Source organism: Lethenteron reissneri, chromosome 21 (assembly GCF_015708825.2).
Source record: "Lethenteron reissneri isolate LAM-NWPU_2019-01 chromosome 21, ASM1570882v1, whole genome shotgun sequence".
Taxonomy (NCBI): Eukaryota; Metazoa; Chordata; class Hyperoartia; order Petromyzontiformes; family Petromyzontidae; genus Lethenteron; species Lethenteron reissneri.
Window position 1 is genome coordinate 20,253,547 of NC_083799.1, and position 21,644 is coordinate 20,275,190.

At 41.6% G+C, this 21,644-nt stretch overlaps 2 protein-coding genes across 2 annotated transcripts in view; both read left to right on the forward strand.

The window, feature by feature from the left end:
* Positions 1 to 4,611: 4,611 nt before the first annotated feature.
* LOC133345370 (poly(A) RNA polymerase, mitochondrial-like) lies at positions 4,612 to 14,130 on the forward strand. Its single transcript, XM_061556067.1, has 9 exons — positions 4,612 to 4,831; positions 6,330 to 6,514; positions 7,260 to 7,514; positions 8,022 to 8,246; positions 9,214 to 9,428; positions 10,853 to 11,079; positions 12,090 to 12,182; positions 12,458 to 12,531; positions 13,099 to 14,130. The coding sequence occupies exons 1-9, from the start codon at positions 4,645 to 4,647 to the stop codon at positions 13,492 to 13,494; spliced, it is 1,857 nt and encodes a 618-aa protein (XP_061412051.1). The 5' UTR covers positions 4,612 to 4,644; the 3' UTR covers positions 13,495 to 14,130.
* Positions 14,131 to 16,148: 2,018 nt separating this feature from the next.
* The window catches only part of MINDY3 (MINDY lysine 48 deubiquitinase 3), a 59,416-nt gene continuing 53,920 nt past the window's right edge, over positions 16,149 to 21,644 (forward strand). Inside the window, exons 1-3 of the mRNA XM_061556068.1 lie at positions 16,149 to 16,291; positions 19,762 to 19,841; positions 21,314 to 21,374. Of these exons, the coding sequence (XP_061412052.1) occupies positions 16,204 to 16,291; positions 19,762 to 19,841; positions 21,314 to 21,374 (229 nt within the window). The 5' untranslated portion in view covers positions 16,149 to 16,203. The remainder of the gene's footprint in view (positions 16,292 to 19,761; positions 19,842 to 21,313; positions 21,375 to 21,644) is intronic.

The following is a 21,644-nucleotide window of genomic DNA, read 5'->3' on the forward strand; positions in this document are numbered from 1 at the left end:
CGTGTTATTATAAATATCGCAACCATCCACCACCCGACACGGCCAATCAGTATAAAATGTGTCACGTTAACAAAATACCAATTAGTTACTTCTTCAGCCCACTGGTGCATTTGAAGAGTGAATCCACAACATTTAGAATTTGAGTTGTACGACGTTTCGCTGGTAATTACATCCAGCATCTTCAGGCGATTTGCCACAATAGTGAAGCCATCTACCTGCTTCCGGTCTTAAATAGTGCAGGATGACGCCATCATTGATGAACCTCATCATCTTTCGAGATCTAGCCAAGACTAATTCGAGAATCCATCCAGTTCACTCACCGAGGATAAGAACCAGGCTATAGTCAACATTATAGACTGCCAGTATGCTCACCGAGGTTAGGGAGTATTTGTATATTTTCGTAACATTTTAAATTGTGGAATTGTCTTCTCTTAAAAGCCACTTTTGGAGTCATGTAATGATTGCTTTTGTGCATTGTATTTCCAGTAATGTATTAACTGTAATTAAACCTCAGTGAAATTATAATTTGTGTTTACTTAAAAACATACACACTGCAGCCTTAATATATTTGCTTACAGTTGCATATATTTTGTATGTGTCCTATAGTTTCTCAACAACGTCTTTCTACTACGTAAACAGCACTTATACAAAAATTAAGTTATTTGAAAATGTATTTTGTGTCACTTAAAATCGGTGTGGACTTGGCTGTGAGTATAAAACAAAGATTTGTTTTGAATCTGCAGTGCACTTTTATATACCAGTCGAGATAATAGAGCAACAATATGTAAAAAAATATTTAATACACAAATACCAGAAGCTTTGTTTATTTCCATGTTTTCCATGAATAATGTTGTAAACTCCTGCTGTCATAAATCAACATATTTTGTTGATGCAGTTGGGCCTTTTGAGATTTGGTGTATTTTGAATTTGTTGTACAAAATCACAGCCATCATTAAACCTGCAAGAAAATTCCAGTGCGTTTAACGTGTTTTGTATTTCCACTACACTTGCCAACGCAATCCACATCAATGTCACGAATGTTGTTGAAGTTTCACGGTTTTCTTCTAGTTATATTCATATTTCACAGACCTGCATAGAACTCTAAGAACTGGCTCACATCCCGTGGAAATTATTGGAAAAGTATCTGTTAGTGATGGCCTTCCATCAGTGTTTTACGATAAGCAACAAGGGATTGGGTCATTATTGGGTTCAGCCATTTGTAACCTAATCAAGCACTTTCAAAGATTAAGAGTGAAGGCTCAGTACTGGCAAATCGACCAAACTTCCTGTTTTGACCGGGTCAGCACACGTCTTAGAAATGCTGTTCCGGTATCTCAAAGCCATAGTTTTTTTTTCCAGTTTTTTCAGCTTAATGTATTAGGTATAGCCCTGTCAGCCATGCAGCTCTTGACTCGGGTGCAACCGCGACAAACAAACAAAATGAACAAATAACAAAATCCATGAAAAAACAGCAAAGTCTTCCAGAAAAAACACCGTATTTCAACGCTGTGTGCGAAAATCCCAGTGGGATACAAGTCAAACAATAACAACCATAAGACAATTTAGATTAAAGTTATCAGGCGAACTCTGTACTTCAACAAATGTGGCTAAACCAAACGTTTTTGAAACCACCAAAATAAAGCTATAAAAGCAATATAATAGTGATCATAGGAACTGTGATTCAAATTTAACAATAAACGATATACATAACATGTACGACCAAACTCTGCAGCCATAGCTGGCAGCATGAGTCCCTCCATAACAGCAGGAGTCTCCATCAGTAGCAGTATAAAACATTTCCAATGCACCTTTAATGATAGTTAAATATCGGCACACGCTGTCTTTGGGTTTCTTTTTAAATCCTTTATCTTAAGTTCGCTTGCTTGCTTGCGTGCTTGCGTGCTTGCGTGCTTGCTTGCTTGCTTACGACCGTGCAAACCTTTCAGTCGTTTTTTAACCCACTTCCCGTGATACAATCGAGCTGACATTTTGCACACAGACTCGTTGTGCAAGACAATTAATGTTCGTGAAAAAAAATCCTAAATTTTACACTGTTTAGGGAAAACAAATTAAATATTTAATTACCAATTGGTAAATACTGGCAGACAATCATCTGACCCATAGGTGGCAGCCATCTCAAGACAGAGGACGAGAGGACTCTAGCCGCCACGCATATAAAGGATTTAGAGTGAAAAACTTTGTTTTTACGGGTTATACTAGTTTAAATGCTTCGATTAGCTTAATGTTTGAACTCGTTGTCAAGTGCAATCAGGTGGAGCGGCCACCTGGACAATGGGCGGGGTTTGTTGAGGAGTGGGCGGGGCTATATTGAATTGGACAGGGAGGGGCTATAGCTTTACTCTGCGTTGTCCATAATCGAGAGGGTTAATTTTGGGGTTAGCTCTCTTAAATATAAGTCTCTTTAAACTTCGCCACATTCAGTTAGTAAGGTTAGTGTCACGTGGACAAACGTTACTAATTACAACACTTAATTTTGTTTACGTGACAAACCTTACTAATTGGCTGTGTCAGGTGGTGGCTGTTTTACCCAAAAACAAACCTTGTATGGATATTGGCCGCGAAAGGTGACGTGTTAACAAAACGGGATATTTTTTTCCAAGTATCAAAGTATGAAAAAATTAAGAATAGGTTTGACCCGTTCTGGCAATACAACAGGTGTTAAGATGTTTAAACAACAAATAGAAACCTTTTGTAAGCAATCTAAGTTATTGTATTAACCACACGTATTTGTGAACATGCAAATATGCTATTTGTTTCTTTCGGTAAAGTCACGTAGGTAAAAAATAAAACAAATGAAAACTAAATTAAATCACGACGTTTCGGGCGCAACGCTTGGCGAGTGTGTGGGCGGGCTGTGGACTGGGAGGCAACGATGTGAGGAACGGGGTGGGCGCAACGTACGGAGTTCAAACTGAAGCTTTGTGATGCAGGGGGCGGAAGTAGATAAGGAAGCTAAGATTAAGCAGCCTTTTGTTATGCTGCTGGGGGGTAAATTGCGCAAGCTAAAAACAATGTGTGGTAATGGTGATGGTAGTTGTTTTCATTTATTTAGATTTTTAACCTACGCGACTTTACCGAAAAAAACTAAAATATTTTTTTAAAATAATAAATGAAAATACATCAATTAAATCACTGTAGCTATTTATTTTGCTGTGCCCTTTTTTTTACACCTGATGAAGGAAGCTTGTGTTGCCTCCGAAACGTCGTGATCTAATTGATTTATTTTCATTTTTTTATTTTACCTACGTTACTTTACCGAAAAAACCAAAGAGTATGAATCCTTGCAGTCACGAAAGCTTCAAATCTAGAATGCAAACATGCTCTTATGGATAATCAACTTTTTTGGGTTTAGATCGCGTTATTTATAAATGTGTCGTAACCCTCCACCACCGGTGTCACGTTGACAAAAGACAAATAGTTCACTGCTTTAGCCCACCGGTGTGTTGAAGCCACAACATTTACAATTTGAGTACGACGTTTCGCTGGTAATTGCATCCAGCATCATCGGGCAATTCGCCAGAATGGTGCTCTTATGGCATTGAAACTGACATTGCCGTTTTGTGTTAAACGGAGCTCCCCGTGTGAGCCGAACATTTTGGTAGCCCTGACGCACCGGGAGAGGTTCACGGTCCACGTGTCAAGACTTAAGCGCGCTCGGGACTGGAGTTGGATAAACTACGGGAGTCGATGTTACACTTGTGGTTGGAACGTCATTGTTGAAGTCATTTAAAAATAAGTATAACCCGTAAAAACAAAGTTTTTCACTATAAATCCTTTATATGCGTGGCAGCGAACTTAATATAAAGGATTTAAAGAATATATATGCCCGTGGAGGACACGGGGATCGATCCCGCGACCTTTGGCATGGGAAGCGAGGGCGCTAACAACTGCGCTACTCCGCCACGGCCTGTGGAGGGGTTACGCTCTGGCCTCTTACACTGTGACGTTCAGCCAAAGCCATGAATGCGTTCTATTTGAATATATGTAAAATACATTTTTTTGCCTAAAAAGTGTAAAATTTTGGGAATTTTTTTTCACGAACAATAATTGTCACGCACAACGAGTCTGTGTGGAAAATGTCAGCTCGATTGGATCACGGGAAGTGGGTTAAAAAACGACCGAAAGATTTGCACGGTCCTAAGCAAGCAAGCAAGTGAACTTAATATAAAGGATTTAAAAAATACGCAATGCTTGAAAGTAAAAGCGTGGTTCAACAAATGCACGCGGCTCGCCGCGTTGGCAGCGTTGTACACGCACTCCTAAGAAAGGGGCATCGCCCGAAACGTCGCCTATTCTTGTTCTCAGGCAGCGTTGTTGGCGATGATGGGGGGTGAGTCAACGCGACACCCCTGAGTAAGATGGCGGCAGCGGGTGCATATACCGGATATGACGTCACGAACAGAGCCCGGTTTCCGGCCCCTCCCCTTATGCAAATCACGCAGCCGCCAATATTTAATTAACTCCTCATAAACAGTTTCTTGGGTCTTTCGTTAAAGCCACGTCGATAGGTTCACAAGAAAATAACAAACAACAATATTTCCAAACAGTGCGTACATTTTGTTAGTTAAAGGTCGCTGACGCGCAGGGGGTCATAGGTCAGAGGCGAGGCGCTTGCGCTGGAAGATGGCGGCCTCCTTGTGCTCGCTACTCGTGCGGCGTTCGCCCTCACGTCTCAGCAAGGCGCTCTCCTCCTCCTCCTCTTCCTCCTGCTCCTCTTGTCACGGCCTCCTGGTCAAGGCCGCCTTCTCGCTGGGCTCCTCCAGCGCCGCGAGCCTCTCCGAGGCGCCGGACGACGGCAGATGTGCCGGAGGTGAGGGGTTTGCGCGGTGGGGTTAGCCGGCGTTGCCGGGCACGTGTGCGGGGGGGAAACTCCGGGACATGGGACTTGTGGTGGGTGAGAGGAGTTGATAAGCGAGGAGGCATTTGGTCACAGAGATGTCTCAACGTTACGCGGGACCCTGTGCAGACACGGTGTTCAGAGACAGGACATGTGCACAGAGACGAGCATCGTGATACAGTACAGACCGTTCAGGTACTAAGGTGAGACGTACACAAGGCCACTGAGGTGCACATGCAGTCGTCATATATGCCACTTAGTGGCAGAGCAGAGGCGCATAGTTATACAGGCAACTGAACACGGTTCATAAGAGTTTTTTTTTGGGTTAGATCGCGTAAATATACATGTATCGTTAAACCGATCGCCACCTCGACACAGCCAATTAGTAAACAGAACACGGTCATTCATTACTAGTACAGCACACCGGTGTGTTGGAGAGTAAATTCACAATATTTACAATTCGAGTACGACGTTTCGCCAGTAATTGCAACTAGCATCATCAGGCGACAGCCAGACTTGTGGATAAATCCTCTTGTTATTAATTAGAGGGATAAATGTGATGTCATCGCCTGTGAGGCAATGAGATGCGAATGCCAGAGGTTGGGGTTAATGCATGCATTAAAATTAAAATGTATAAGAATTACCGGTTAGGTTATTCATAGGGTAATCAACATACATTATGCATGCACATTATGCTTGTACATCCTGCCTTTTGTACGTGCACGAAAATCGCAGTACCTGTTGTTTGTGAGGAACACAAACATATTTACGGGATCTAACCCAAACTAGTGCTGTACTAGTGACGACTTGGCATGGTCTGTTTACGTGACAACCCTTACTAATTGCCTGTGTCGGGTGGTGGTGGGTTTTAACGACACATTTATATATTTACGCGATCTCACCCAAAAAAAAGATTTTGCATAATATTGGTCGCGAAAGCCGACGTGTAAAACTTGTATATACGTATTAGAAGTAATCATCTCTCCAAGGTTGCAACTATATGCCAAAACGTACGCCAGTTTTTAAAATAAAAATTTCAGAACCCAAATTATTTCACCAAGCAGTGTTTTTAATTGCTTTACTGTACCAAACGTTCATATCCCATTGGGAAATCGTTCTAATGTCGTCAGTGTGTTTTAACATATACTTGTACATGTGTGCTTGCAGACAATATAAAATATGGGAAGCGATAGTGGTGAGCACGCTGCGCTATGAACCCAGCAACCCGAGTTTGATTCCAATATCAGTGACACATATCTGAATAGGTCCTGGGCCTCCCCTAGGTCGACTCGGCCTCAAATTAGTACCTGGTGCGGTGTGTCAGCATCGCCACGAGGGAGACATGCGGCTGGGCATGGTCCTGGCCACAGCAGCCCCTCATGTGCTGTTCTGGCCTTAATAGGTGCTCGCTAACACCACTTGCACTAAAAGTCTCTTAAGGCTATGAGGATAAGTATTATTGTCTTTGCAGAACATGTGCCTGTCAGAAGCTCCAATGGAGCGAGGAGTTCCTTCGTGGAAATACAGGAGAAGCGCATGCAGCAAGCGGATCGGAGTGTTCTCATCAGCTGCCCCAAGAGCATTGCCAAGAGCAACCTTCTGCAGTTCCTGTCCAACCATGGACACATTAATAATTACTTCTTCTACGAATCGTATGTGAGTAGCTTGTTTTTAATATATTGCATAGGGAATAACTCTTTGGTTCTTTCGGTAAAGTCACGTAGAAATAAAATAAATAATAGAATACGACGTTTCGATTGCAACACAAGCAACCGTCATCAGGTATGAATGAATGAGAAAACAAACTTAGTAAACTTAGAAATGCAATGCAATGTAACACAGAGAGTCGGCTAACACAACAGTTAACACTTTACCTGGTTGATTACGTTCTTCCAAAGATTGCTAAATTTGAAGTTAAGTGTGAGAGAGAGACAAACACAGACAGAGAGAGAGACACTGGGGATTGAGTTCTGTCCAAGGAACAGCCCACATACCTAGGCTTGGGACCCCACATTCGATAGATCATTGATCGCCTCAACTTTTTTACCAGTGACTGCTCGTAAAACAAACAAAACTTTGCTTCACATTCAACCTGTGCCAGATTTGATAGATAAAAACAGTTATTAGATTATTAAAGAGCAGTTGTATTCACATAATTATTGAACACCATCTGACATGGTGTTTAATTGTAATATTGTATGTTCCATGATGTCTACTTCAGGGCTTTCCCTATTTCTATTCACTTCTGCTGTATTTAAGAGTTATAGAATGAATGTTTTTTTAAATGTGTTAATTGGTGATAAATATGCTACTGTATGTGTAAGCAATTAAAAAAATCTACAGAAATGGAAAAAAACTCTTGTTATGTCTATCCTTATCATTGCTGATGCTGTGGGGACAGGGTATGTACATGCTGGTGGAGTTTGCAGACAAGAATGGAGCTCAGGCCCTTTGCGATGCTGGTTGCATCCCACACACGAAAGGGGAGTTCCCGATGCCCTTCCGCTCACGCGTTCTGGCCATTCGGCCCCGGATGTTTCCCAATGCTGCGTCTGCACAACCGACTTCAACGATGCCCGAGACCGACATCCACATCATCAACAGAGAGCCAGTGTCGAACAAAGACATTATTAGCAGGCTCAACAGCCTGGAAAGTGTGAGTTATCAAGGCTTAATTTATACAATGTCACACATTAAAATATATGCTTGGGTTAGGTTTGGTGTTTGCACACTTGCCCTCCCTATATAGTTGACAGAGGCAACAACCAGAATATGTTGACTGACAATACAGTTTGAGATGTAATATTGCAATTTTGTGTTTTGAAAACATTTGGCAATTATTTACATTTGCATACATTCCCTCGTTGAAGTTTTATATCAACAAATATTGTGTATCTAATGTGTATGCTTAAAATAAAAACCAAGCTGATTCAAATAATGAAACGTTCCAGTATTAAACAGAAAAATGCAACAATGATGAGGATTACCCATTGTGTAAGTTCCATTGGCAGCCCTTGAACACCACTTCCAGATGCTCTCTAAAGTCTTAGTTTCGAAAGTGCTGTGTTTGTGTGCATGCATGTACATTCTTGCATCTGAGGACACATGCGTGTTTGCCTCTTCATGTATGTGCCTGTGCGTGGGTGCATTTGTGTGCTTGCAGACGGAGCAACAGCTGCGCACTCTAGTGGATATGCAGCAACTGACAGATGCAGATGTGCGACTGCGCTTCATGGTTTGCTCGCTGCTGCAGGACATGTGCGCCACTATCTTCCCCGGCACGCTCGTGCGCCCCTTCGGCTCCAGCATCAACTCATTTGGGCACACCGGCTGTGACCTTGACATGCTGCTCGACCTGGACGGCGTGCTGTTCGGAAACAAGAGACATGTGGGTTCTGCTGCTTATGCTCCTGTTGGTACTTGTGTGTAACTTTTTTGGAGGCAATAGCCACTGGGCTAATTTGCACGAATTTCACAAATTCTCACAGACGTATAGTGATTTCCGTCGTAAATATGTTGAACTTCTTTTCGCACCATACTTTCACTCAGACATGTAAGAGCTCATGGTCATTTAAAGTATCTTTTGCAAGGAAGATCTGAGATGAAATACTAGAATTGTTTTTTGCAAGGTACAGAATTCAAAATTAACCCGTAAAAACAAAGTTTTTCACTATAAATCCTTTATATGCGTGTTCAATGGGCCACAACCTAGCCCACATTGGTCTTTGAAACGGGCGGCTAGAGTCCTCTCGTCCTCTGGCTTGAGATGGCTGCCACCTATGGGTCAGATGATTGTCTGCCACCATTAAGCAATTGGTAATTAAATATAAAAAAAAAAAATTCCTAAAAGGTGTAAAATTTTGTCACGCACAACGAGTCTGTGTGCAAAATGTCAGCTCGATTGGATCACGGGAAGTGGGTTAAAAAACGACCGAAAGATTTGCACGGTCGTAAGCAAGCAAGTGAACTTAATATAAAGGATTTAAAAAGAAACAAAAATGTTCCATAAAAATGCGTATCCAAAAAAATGTGCAACTTGTATGCACAGGTAGTACCCAGAACAAAGAAGTTGCAATAGAATAATGCTCCGTCTAATTGGAGAATGTCCGTGCTCAAGGAGGCAAAGGACTAAGGTGTGGTGTTTATGTTGTTCCTGATCAAGAAATGGGATTTCACATACCCGTTATCAGAGGTGGTTGTCTCCATAGGAAGACCACTGAATGATAGACTAAGTTGTGCCCCGACTGGTATTTGAACTTGCGTCTTTCTGATTATGAATCAAGAGTTCTAACCACAGTGCCACCTAGCCCATTAACCCACAAACCCTGCCCATTTTACACAATGTGCTGGCCCAGATGGTGACGAACAACTTTGAGCTGGATTACCAGGTGAAGATGCTGTCGTCAGAGCGTTCCGTGACACAGAGCGTGCTGTCGGTGATGGGGGAGTGTCTGGACTACTTCAGCCCAGGCTGTGTTGGCGTGCAGAAGATCCTGCAGGCACGCTGCCCACTTGTCCGCTTCTCACACCAGCCTTCAAGTTTGCAGTGCGACTTCACTGCCAACAACAGGTGGCCTCTTTACTCAGCCTCTGGCATAGGCAGTGATATTTCACATGTTTCTGCCCATGTGCATCGGTTATCATTACTTTACACTATCAATACATTAATTAAAATAAGTAGATTACAGGTATTCTCAATCCTCTGGTGGATTAAGGCCCCCACCATGCCATATAGGTTATATATTTTTTTACCATACATCACACTGCTTTATCTCAATCTGTTGATGAATGGAAGTAAAATAGATTTAAAACTGTTTTTGAAATGTTCATGTTTTTACAACTACACTATTGGATATTATCATACTAAAATGCGGATGTCACTGTGTGGTGCCGGCCCTAGAGAGGCACGGCGTGCGATGCACTTACAACGCGGACATCACGTATGTAGCGACATTGTGGGTGTCACTGGGTAATGTCGGCTCGAGCGAGGCATGGCGTGCGATGTATTACCATCGCGGACACTGTATATGTGGGTGTAGTACCAGCCCTAGAGGGGGCTCTGTGAGCGCTGGGTCATAGCGCTCAGTAGTACCACGCGTGGCGTGCAGTGCTGACTCCTGCAGGAGGGAGTGTGAGAGTGTCAGCGCTGGGATGAGGTTACCCCGGGCCATGGCACTGGTTGACCCTGGAAGGCACGATAAGTAAGATCTACACAGGGGCCCCAAGTAGGTGCTGGGGGTGGTCACGTGCCGGGGCGAGATCTTGCTAGAGTGTTCGAGAAGGTGGTCGTGGCCTAGGGTGGGGCCAGCCACGGCCAGCGAGCATATAAACCAGGTCCCCGAGAGGGACCTGGGTTCTGCGTTGCTGTTGTCATCTGAAGATCTACGTTCTACGTCCAAGAAGAAGTCACCAACACGTGGACCTGGACCCAAGTTGGGGTCCGGTCCGTTGTAGCTACTCCCAGTGTAGCTAGTGTAGTTAGCCTGGTGGTCCACCACCATAGGTTGTTATCTGGTAAAGGGATAGTTACCCTTTTGTGTTAAGTGTGTTGGTATAAATAAATGTGCCTCCAAAGAGTAAGTCTGCGACTCAGTTGAATACACTACAACTGGTGTCTAACTGATTTGAAGATGTCTTTGCCTTCACACATTTTACTAATTCCAAATCTACAACCAAATCATAAAAATACCATGACTCCATAACTACCAAGGGGTTATTATATATAGTGCTATTATAGGGCTCGCATATTGTTAAATATGGGTCTTAGCATTTATATTGTTCACGTGATAAGTCTGATTTCACAAATTTGTAGATTAATTTGCGATTTTAATTTTGTGCTGCCAAACCTAACCCTTGCATTGTGAGATGCCACTGCTCAGGCTACAGTATTTCCGTTATAATTTTTTAAATTAAATATCCGTGATATCAAACAGTCCCTTTTCCCCTTCAGCTAATCTTGTGTTTTCTCTCCTTCCCCCATCTCGGCACTGCAAGGATAGCACTGAAGAGCACAGAGATGCTGTACATATATGGGCAGGTGGACGAGCGCGTGCGGCAACTCGTGTTCGCTGTGCGGAGCTGGGCACGCTCACACGGCCTCACCAGCAGCATCTCGGGTGCCTGGATCACCAACTTCGCGCTCACCACCATGGTGCTATTCTTCCTGCAGAAACGAAGTCCACCCATTGTTCCTACGCTGGAGCAGCTGCGGAAACTTGCAGGTCCGAATCCTTCAACTCGTGGCCCCCAAGCCACGCACTTTCCCAAGGCGTCTCTTACAATCTGAGAAGCGCCTTTCTACTGTCTTTAACATTCAAGTTCAAGTTCATTTATTAGGTATAGCCCTGTGAGCCATTCAGCTCTTGAATCGGGTGCAACCGCAACAAACAAAAAACATGAACAAAAAACATCTTAAAGTGAATATGTGACTAAGTGCAAACAGAAAATTCAAGAAAAGACAGCAAAAATATTGCAGAAAAAACACCGTACACCAACGCTGTGTGCAAAAATCTCAGTGGGATGCAAGTCAAACAACAACAACCACAAGACAGCTTAGATTAAGGCCATCAGTCTAACTCTGTACTACAACAAACAAACATGGCTAAACCAATACACTTTTCGAAATCACCAAAATAAAGCCATGAAAGCAATGAAAAAGCAACCATAGGAACTGTGACGGAATTTTCACAATAAATGGCATAAACAACATCTACTACCAAAACCCTGCAGCCATAGCTGGCTGCATGAGTCACTCCACAACAGCAGGAGCATCAATCGGAGTATTGTAATTTTTCAATGCACCTTTAAGATCAGCACACTAAATCATTCCTCTAATGCATTGCTTTAGAGGCAAGGGTTTGTGGATTTCGATAAACTGTTAGGTTGAGAGGTGGCCAGATGGAAGTGCAGCAAATGGATTTGTGAACCCCGCTGTGTATGGCCACTGAGTTTTATCCCCTCATGCCTGTTCAGCCAACAAAATGACAAACGTGCCATGGTCATCATCGACTATGATGGACGAACAAGAGAGAGAGAGAGATCCCCTCATATGCATGGCTTATCTAGATTCTCTGGATTCTTACCTTGATGCATTGACCAAACATACAAATGTAGGTGGCTCCTGAGGCTTTCCTTGGTAAATTACATTATGATGCTTAAGTAAATATTTCTGGACAATTGTGATGCATTTGTCATGCATCCAATAAGCACTTGTTTATATGACCATTTACAGATCCTGAGGATGTACAGATCGTGGAAGGACATGACTGCACTATCGTGAGCAATTTGGAAAAAATAACATCTTCTCAAAACACTGAAACTTTAGGTCAGTATTTTCCCATCATCTTTGTCGGCTTAATGTATTTTTTTATATTACATATTTTATTCAGTTTTGGGAAAGTGTGGATTTTTGTCAAGATTTTTTGTCCAATTTCATGACATGTATTATATTGTCTTTTAACTGATTACAACCTTATTTGCAGGTTTTGTGTTGTAGAATGTGGTCCAGTACAATGCTGATTTAAATGTGCCCTCTACAAGATATTTGTATGACGTTAACTACAACCAAATTTGTCTGCATTTTACCATTACATATTTTAGATGAACTGCTGGTGGAGTTTTTCAACTTCTATGGAAGTTTTTCCTTCAGTAAGCATTCAATAAACATATGGAAGGTAAGTTCTGGATGCATTCTTAATTTCTACATTGACATAAAAACAAGTATTCACCAAGTAATGTCCCACTGAGACAAAATAATCTTAATCTTCAAATTAGACAAAAATAAAACTCCACTGATGTATGGAAAATGTATATAAAGTTACAGATATTGTCAAATATAACTTCAAAACTATTTCACACACTACACCTCTTGCACAGATCCGCCCTGACCAATTAAACACCCACACCCAGAGCAGTATTTTGGCATGATGTAACTCGTATAGACTTTCACAAATGTCACCTTTTCACATACAGTACTGTATTCTTAATCTAGTGTTAATTTACTGCCAAAGTACAATAAAATATTTAAATGTTTGCATGTTTTAGATATGCTCAATATCTACACTTTTTACATATCCGCCTATACCTCATTCCCCAGTGAGTCAGATGTGCGACATTGTATTGTGGTAGCATTTAGCGAACATTTTCTTTCATCTTGAATATGGAATATAATATAATCTAAATGTATAATAAAATATAAATATAAACTTTATCTGGACTGTAAATCTACGCATGCATTTCAGGGCTCCGAGCAGAACAAACCTGAGAGCAGCCCTCTGTATATCGTCAACCCATTTGAGCAACACCTTAACATCAGCAAGAATGTAAACGTGTCACAGCTGGAGCGCTTTGTGCAGCTGGCGCGCAACAGCGTGTGGCAGCTTCAGCATCAGGAAAAGCAAAGCAGCCCAAAGAACAGGCCCTGGGGCCTGACTGCTGTGATGTCCAGCCAGCTGCAGAGTAACAACACAAAGGGACGTGGAAGAATGAAATCAGGAGAGACACTGAGCAAGATCCGATCGCTCCTAGAAAACTCTTTATTGAACAAGGCAGGTGGAAATGTGAGGAAAATGCAGGGTGGATCTGGTAAGAGCATCAAGCAGGGTGGACCAACTAAAACCAATGCCAATATCAAGTGACTACAAGCAATATGGCTCATCATTGTGTGAACTGCAGCGATCGAAAACAATTATAAAGAGCTCAATAGCTGAAAGCATACAACACCTTTAGCACATCAAAGTAACTGTTGAGTTGCGATGTTATTCACTATGAGTTAAAAGAAAATGTCAGGGGGAAGAAACCTAAAAAAGTATTTCTGTTTCGGAAAGACGGTTTGTTTTCATAGTTTTTTGACACAAAAGAGGGCTTATCCTATGGTTTTGTGGTAAATCATTGTTGAAACGTATTTGACAACATTGGGTAACTTATAATTTCGGGTGTGGTTTGGGGAATGTATGTACATTTGAAAGTGAATGTAATTCAATGTTTTACAAAATCACTTTTGACGTGTATGTAATTACATGGCAGATTTTTTTTCATTTATTTGAGTTGTTCCCTTTGTCTCATTGGATTTTGAGAGATCCTTGACTACCATTGCCATCTATATCTCCTGTGCGTGCATCGTTTAGCAACCTTCTAGTCTTGATATCAATGTGTTTATTTTTTAACGCCACTTGCTGAGTTTTGGCATTTTAAATACAGCGCCACATCTGGTGTACCTTGCAAACATAACCTCAGCATTGTACATAATTGAATAATAAAAATGTATTACTATATTTACGTGTGTATTGTATTTAAACATAAAGGGTAATTGTAGGGTGATCTCAAGACTGCATATCACAAGTAATTAAAAAGTTACACTTTGTTCATAGCCATAAATGTGTCATGCATTATGTGAAATTTATTTTCTCATAAATCCCTACATTTATCAAGTCCCGAGCCCTCAAATTACAGTATACATTGTTGAAAACGATGACCATGATGATGGATGGTAATCTTGCACCCTGAAGATGTGAGATGCTGTGTGCAGTCTCCCACTGTGTGATGATGCCGACTGAAGATGATCCTGTTGCTGTTGCTGCTGATTTTCATCCTCGCAGCAGCTTTTGGTGAACCATCGAACAAAGATGGTCACTGCATCTCGCACTTTGAGATGTGCTTCTATGGCTGTCTGGAACACTTCCGATATTAGAAAGCCACTGGAGCTATGCACTTAAATCTAAACTGGAAACTGATTTCTTAGAATTGCTTATTATGTTTAGTTTGTCCTTCCTCTGCACCCCCCCCCCCCCCATGAGCATGGTTGGCTACGTACGTTGCGAAATAATTTTAACATTCTTGTCATTGCTATTACTGCTGTTGCTGTATTTAGTTTATAAAGCAGCCTCGCTGAATCGTGTAGGAGGAAACAATTATAGCAACTTTGCTATAATTTTTAGCAACGACTTCCTCGGCAGCAGAAATAACAGCATTCGTCATCAGCAGAAGCTGATGTATTTTGATCATCACTGGCCATTGAATTGAGTGATACAGCTGAGGGTGAAGGGATTTGGCAGTTTTAAACTATGTTTTGCAGAATTTGCCAATTTAACAACTATTTCGTCGACTCAAAAATCTAATTAGTTTTAACGGCATTTCAAATGAACATTTTACAGTGCCTTTAAAGTAGTTACATTTTTTTTGGGTCCAGGGATGTTGGGAACCAGTCCTAGACCAATCGTTTTTGTGACTGCGTTGGCACAAATAAAAGCTCGCTACATTCGTTGAAAACACGACTGAAAGAAAGCATAGGCGACGTTTCAAACAATGGGTATTTAATAGCACGTGTGAGTTTTTTTCTTCTTGGTTCTTTCGGTAAAGTCACGTAGAAGGGAAGTAATAAAATAATAAAAAATAAAACATAATAAAACAATTCTCACGACGTTTCGGCCACAACGCAAGCAGCCGTCCTCAGGTGAAAACCAGGTCAGCCGCTGTCGCCTCGACAGACCTGGTTTTCACCTGAGGACGGCTACTTGCGTTGTGGCCGAAACGTCGTGAGAATTGTTTTATTTTTATTATTTTATTACTTCCCTTCTACGTGACTTTACCGAAAGAACCAAGAAGATGAATCCCGGCAGTCACGAAAGCTTTAAATCGAAACGTGTGAGTTTGTTCTAGAATATCTTTATATTTCGTACACTCCCATGAAGGCACTCCATAATGCCCCACGACCACCTAGTGCAGCGGTCGGGAACCTTTTTGACTGGGAGAGCCATAAAAGCCAAATATTTCTAAATATATTGCATTGAGAGCCATATAGTATTTTTAACGTATAATAAATTAAATATGTCTTACTTTTAATGCAACTTCTGGTGCTGTGTGGTTTTGCTGATGGCCTTGTAGTAGTCTGGTTCGTACGTGGTGAGGTTGAGCTTCGTGCAGGCGTGACCCGTGAAATTTATCTTCAAAACAAATTTCTGTTTACTTTAAAATGACACACTATTATTAAGCAATATCACAAGTATTTTAAAATCAGTTCCAAAACTGATTTTATTTTTAAATTATTATTTTTTTCAACTCAAAATTCTCTGGGAGCCCATATGCCGTCACCAGAAGAGCCATATATGGCTCGCGAGCCATAGGTTCCCGACCCCTGACCTAGTGGGTGACAGGCATTATTAATTAGTGGAATCGGCCTCAAGTCCCCCCCCTCCCCACGCATCGCATCTCATGAGTTGGACTCGTCCAAAGTTCCCTCCCCACGCGTCGCCTCCACTTGGTTTCGTCGCGAGGTCACGTGGGAGCCCGGGCGACCAATAGGAGGCGCTGCTGTTGCGAATTCTACGCGGCGCGGTCTCGGCGCCGCCATGGCGGACTTGCGTGAAGTCGCCGACCTTCTGTGGGGCTCTGGCGGGGCCAGGGTTGCAGACGCTGTGTTTCGGAGGTGGACGCAAGGTGAGAATTGCTGCGGGGGTTCGCCCGAGGTCGGCTTTGCCAATGCAGCGAAGCCCCGTCCGAGCTTGGCCGCTTGAGGTCTAGTTGACCTCCAGGCATACCGGCTTTCCTGAATAGCCCGGCCGGGTTCTGGACGCGCTGGGTTCCCGTGTAGGCGCCGTTTGTGTCACGGTTGACGCGGCTTTGGTATTTTGGTTTCGGCGACGTTTCGGGCAATGGCCCTTTGTTTACCACGGAGCTAGGGCAGGTGTGTGGGCGTATTGAGCCATTGCAACAATGACTACACTCCCGTTGGGCCCGCTCATCTCTGACTCATTGTGTTTGTGTGGGCGTACGATAGTGATTGGTATCTGCGCGTTTTGTGTGTGAGAGTTGTGCGTGCAAATGAACGTGTTGTGGTTTTGTGTGCGATGTGTGACCGCATTGACTGTGCCCTGGGTGTTATTGCGAACATCTTGAGTGTTGTGTGGGTAGTAGAGGACCCCTTCCGTCTGGAGCAGGATAGGCACCGGCCTAGGCCTCTGGAGTAGAGGAAGTCTGGTGCACTGGTTCCAGCTCTTATACCACGATGGGTGAAGAGTAATTGGGAAAGAAAGTAATGTATAATTTAAACATTTTTATTTTATCAGGTAAGGCCCAGTGAACTATATAGCTCAGTGACCAAGTCACAAATGAAAGCCCAACGAAGTGGCTTATGTGGAAATGTATAGCCAAATACAAAAACGCATGCTTCTAAATGTGGAGGTAAAAACCCGAGGACCACGGGGAGAACATGCAAACTCCAAATATACAGGCATCGGGATCGAACCCAGGACCTGTATGCCTGGCGAGGTAGTTAACATACTGTATCGCCACCGTGGCGCCGAAGACAACAGGGAGATGCTCTTTTAAACAAAAAACATAGGGCGTCTGGGAACGTGACGGTGAGGTGTGGGCAACCTTGGCTCCCACTCCCAGCCTCATGTGGGCTCGCATCCCAATCTGTCAACAGGAGGCCTGGAATGGTGGGAAGTCCCCACCGAAGCTGAACATTCATTGCTGGATGCATGCAAGTCAGATGAGTCAGATGTTTTCAGTGACCTAATCAATGTGTTGGCTGAAATGTCATACAAGGCGCGCCGAGAAGCGTGTAGAGCCCTCATTTGATTTTAAGCAGGATCAGTCCTGTGTAGACATTAAAATGCATATTTCTGTACATTTTATATTATGGTACAGCTCTGAATTCAATTTTCTCTGCCAAAAGCAATTCGCTTATACAACGAAGCGGTGAAAATTTACCAGAATGTAATATTTGCTTTAGAGAATATTTATTATTCCTTCCAGCAACTTATAACATCTGATAGACTAAAAATCCGGTTTGGTTAAGAATATTCAAAGCATCCGTAAGAAGCATGCTTGAGGAGATGATCAAGTAAGCAAGGAACAATTCAGAGCACAATAATGACAGACGACGGTGGTATTGCCCAAATGTAATTGTGTCCGCATGGGGTGGCATCCATGATAAGTTGTCTTGTGGTTGTTGTTGGTTGTTTGACTTGCATCCCACTGAGATTTTTGCACACATCGTTGGTGTACGGTGATTTTTTTCTGCAATATTTTGCTGTCTTTTCTTGGATTTTCTGTTTGCACTTAGTCACATATTCACTTTAAGATGTTTTTTGTACATGTTTTTTTTTGTTTGTTGCGGTTGCACCCGATTCAAGAGCCGAATGGCTCACAGGGCTATGCCTAATAAATTAACTTGAACTTGATATGTGAAGTGTATAAAGTGTTCCACTTTCACTATGATTTTACACCTGCATCATACTATATATGGCAGTCTACAGTGCATTGAATTTATGCAGTACCCCTGAAACTATCCCCTATTCGATACTGATCTCCAAAGATGAAGCAAAAGGTATATTTTAAGTTTAGATTTTATAAAGCCTTAAAGTATAACCAAAGGCTTTCAGACGTATACAGTCGAAGGCTAAACTCCAAAGGGATATCTTGCAAAGAATTTAGCTGATAAATGTCTAATGCCATGTCTTACAAAAAAAGTGGCAGTGTGTTCATGAAATGAAGATATAATGTATTGATTTATAAATAGTAATGGCAATTTTGTTGGTGAAGTGAAGCTATTGGAATGAGAATAGGTGGTTTCCCCTTTTATCTGGCAACAAAACAGGTGTTAAAGTTGTTAAAACACCAAACTGAAACATTTTACAAGGAATCATGTCTGCATTAACCACAATACATTAACCACAATACTTGCATTTTGACCACAAGTATTGTGGTTAATGTAGACATGATTCAGTTTGGTGTTTTAACAACTTAACACCTGTTTTGTTGGCAGATAAAAGGGGGAAAACCTATTCTCATATTTTGGTACTGGCAAAGGAGGTGTAGAAGCTATTGGAGTGTTTCAAATTGTTAATGTAATTTACACATGTAACTGACACAAAGAATGGTAGCATTTTGACGCAGTCACTGAAACACCATTTTTCCACATAAAACGTCAGGGTCTGGCTCGTTTTTCTAGGAAGTATTGAGCGTGATGTAGAAAACGAATGTCCTGATGACCATTATTCTTGAGCATGACCATACATTTCTCCAATTTCTTAATCATGCCTGTCTTATTTTACACCACTCAAGGTTTAGTGGGCATCATCATTCAAGATTCTACACATATTACAAAACCGAGAAACCACAGTTTCTTAAAAATATCATGGAACACTATTAAAGTAAACTGCATTTATTAAGTAAGAATGTTGAAATAAAATTAAAGTGTAGGGGAATTAACTTGTAAAATTGATGGCTATGTATTGCTGTTTGAGAATGGCATAAGCTGGAGGCTATTGTACAGTTATCACAGATGTTGACCTGTAAGTGTAATGACATGTACACTTAATCAGTATTTGCTGTTTAAATTAGGAGTTAGCATCAGTGTAAGTTGTAATCGCCCAACGTGACAGTGTGCCAGTGGTGTCTATTTTTCTTTGACTATTAATAGCCTGACTGAAACACTCAACTGATTATCTTTGGATGGGATGATGTGGTAATTTCCATTGGACTGTGATACATGTTAACCTTTGGTCTCTCGCAAATGTGAAACATTGCAAAATTAAATAATTGTATATCTCTATATTTTTTTTATGAGTTGCTATTCTCTATAATTACAAAGTCAATAAAACACATTGCATTTGAATACACACTTTGAATGAAAATACATGGATATGTTTAAAACAGTATAATTGGGTTTTACTCTTGAAAGTGCACAGAAAATACATTATTACCCTTGTCATGTACCAGTCCACGGCATTAATTACATTTATCCAAAACAGAAACACTGATAGTGATTTATGGTTTGTGGGTTGGACATGTGGGTGTGGGGCAGAAGTTTGTGGTGGGGTTCTCATTGTGGGCATTGTGCTTTTTCTCAACAATTGAAGTGACTTTGTAATGCCTGTGATGTGTTGTAAATTGTGAAGGTTTCGTGTTCAGCGAAGATGAGCCCACTGCATTGGAGCAGTTTGAAGGGGGACCATGTGCGGTCATCGTCCCTGTGCAGGTGAGCTTTGTGCTGCTGCAGTTGTCACACTTGGTTAACAGATGAAAGCCTGTGTGGAACACATTATGGACAAGCCCAATTTGTGGGCAGCATATGGGAAGTCAGCTGGCCAGTGACCCATCTGATTTACTATATCGTATCGATTTTTATGGCACTTGAGTCAAACCATAAAAAATTATTTCAAGATAGGTGCTGCAAATTCCATTTACGAACAGTCCGAATACTTTAGAGATTGGCTGTGTTGCAGAGGTGGCCGGATGATTACTGAGATTCTGGATTTGTGCAGTGAGTTTAAGGTCTCAGCTCAGTCACCAATGACTCAACAAAATAACCATCACATGAAATTTGCTACTGTGCTCAATTTTTTTAAATTCCAGCTCTTAGAATTAAAACATCTGTTTTACTATAATAGAGGTTTTTGGGTTAGATCGCGTAAATATATAAATGTGTAGTTAAAACCCGCCAGCACCCGAAACAGCCAACTAGTAAGGGTTGTCACGTAAACAGAACATTCCAATTCGTCACGAGTACAGCACACCGGTGTGTTGGAGAGCCAAGCCACAACATTTACAAACTGAATACGACATTTCGTCGCCTGATGAAGCTAGTTGTAATTACTGGCGAAACGTCGTACTCAGTTTGTAAATGTTGTGGTTTGGCTCTCCAACACACCGGTGTGCTGTACTAGTGACGAATTGGCCACGTTCTGTTTACGTGACAACCCGTACTAGTTGGCTGTGTCGGGTGGTGGCGGGTTTTAACGACACATTTATATATTTACGTGATCTAACCCAAAAACCTCTCATGGATGATATTGGTTGCAAAAGCTTACGTGTTAATCTGCCATTTGTATTTGGTAAGAAACTGCTCTCCTCTACTGTGTGAACCAGAGGTCACTTGAAGGGATCTCAGAGGTAGCTCTGTAGTATCTTTTTCATAGACCATTTTCTAACATGAACTTTGCACTGCTGTGTGAGAGATCTGAGTGTATACTTTGTCTCATGACTGATGCCGGAAGCACAATCATGATAAAATAAGGGAAACATGTAAAACAAATAAAAATGGCTGTGTGGTAATCTTTGTTTACCTAAATTTGTTTCAAATTGTGCAATAACATGCAGTATTTCTACTTTGTAAAGCACATTTCATCATTCTAACCAAATTCTGCTGCTACCCACTGCTGTTCTTGCTCATTGGAAATCAGAACAATGTTGACATTGCTTGGAAGAGTCTTCAATGTTCGTTTGATTTTTCTATTTTATTTTAAGTCACATGCCATGCGTAGATATCTGTTTTTACATTGAAATATTTAGTATGGAAAAATAGGTTGCAATAAATATTAAAATTTAGTTACACGTTCTCTATGTATTATACATTGCAAAGCATTTTTTCTTTCGGAAACAGAAATATAAAACGCAAATATATGTTTTGTAAGTGCATAAAATTTAAGCAAATATTTTGTCTTTTCACAGGCATTTCTGCTGAAGAATGCACTTTTTGGCAGCGAGAACATTAACTGGAAAGAGTGTTCAGGTACAAAGACGTCGGCATATCCTCTTGTATGCCACATTGTGCGTAGTGTTGCATTGGCAAGCTGTCACCTGGCCCTCATTGCTGATATATTAACCGTTTAGGAGGTTTGATATGGATGATGTGCTGCCAGGAGACCAGAGATTTTGTATATATTCTCCTCCTTGAGGGAGTGATTTCATGATTTATGGATATAAACAGTGCAAGCCAGGTCCTTACAGTTTTTACAGCATGATTTGTTTTAGCAAATGTTTAGTAGTTGTGCCAAAATTA

Coding starts and splice junctions, on each gene's coding strand:
- LOC133345370 (XM_061556067.1), top strand. CDS start 4,645: ATGGCGGCCTCCTTGTGCTCGCTACTCGTGCGGCGTTCGCCCTCACGT. Junction 8,247..9,213: donor TGTTCGGAAACAAGAGACAT/GTGGGTTCTGCT, acceptor GTGCTGGCCCAG/ATGGTGACGAACAACTTTGA. Junction 11,080..12,089: donor GCAGCTGCGGAAACTTGCAG/GTCCGAATCCTT, acceptor GACCATTTACAG/ATCCTGAGGATGTACAGATC.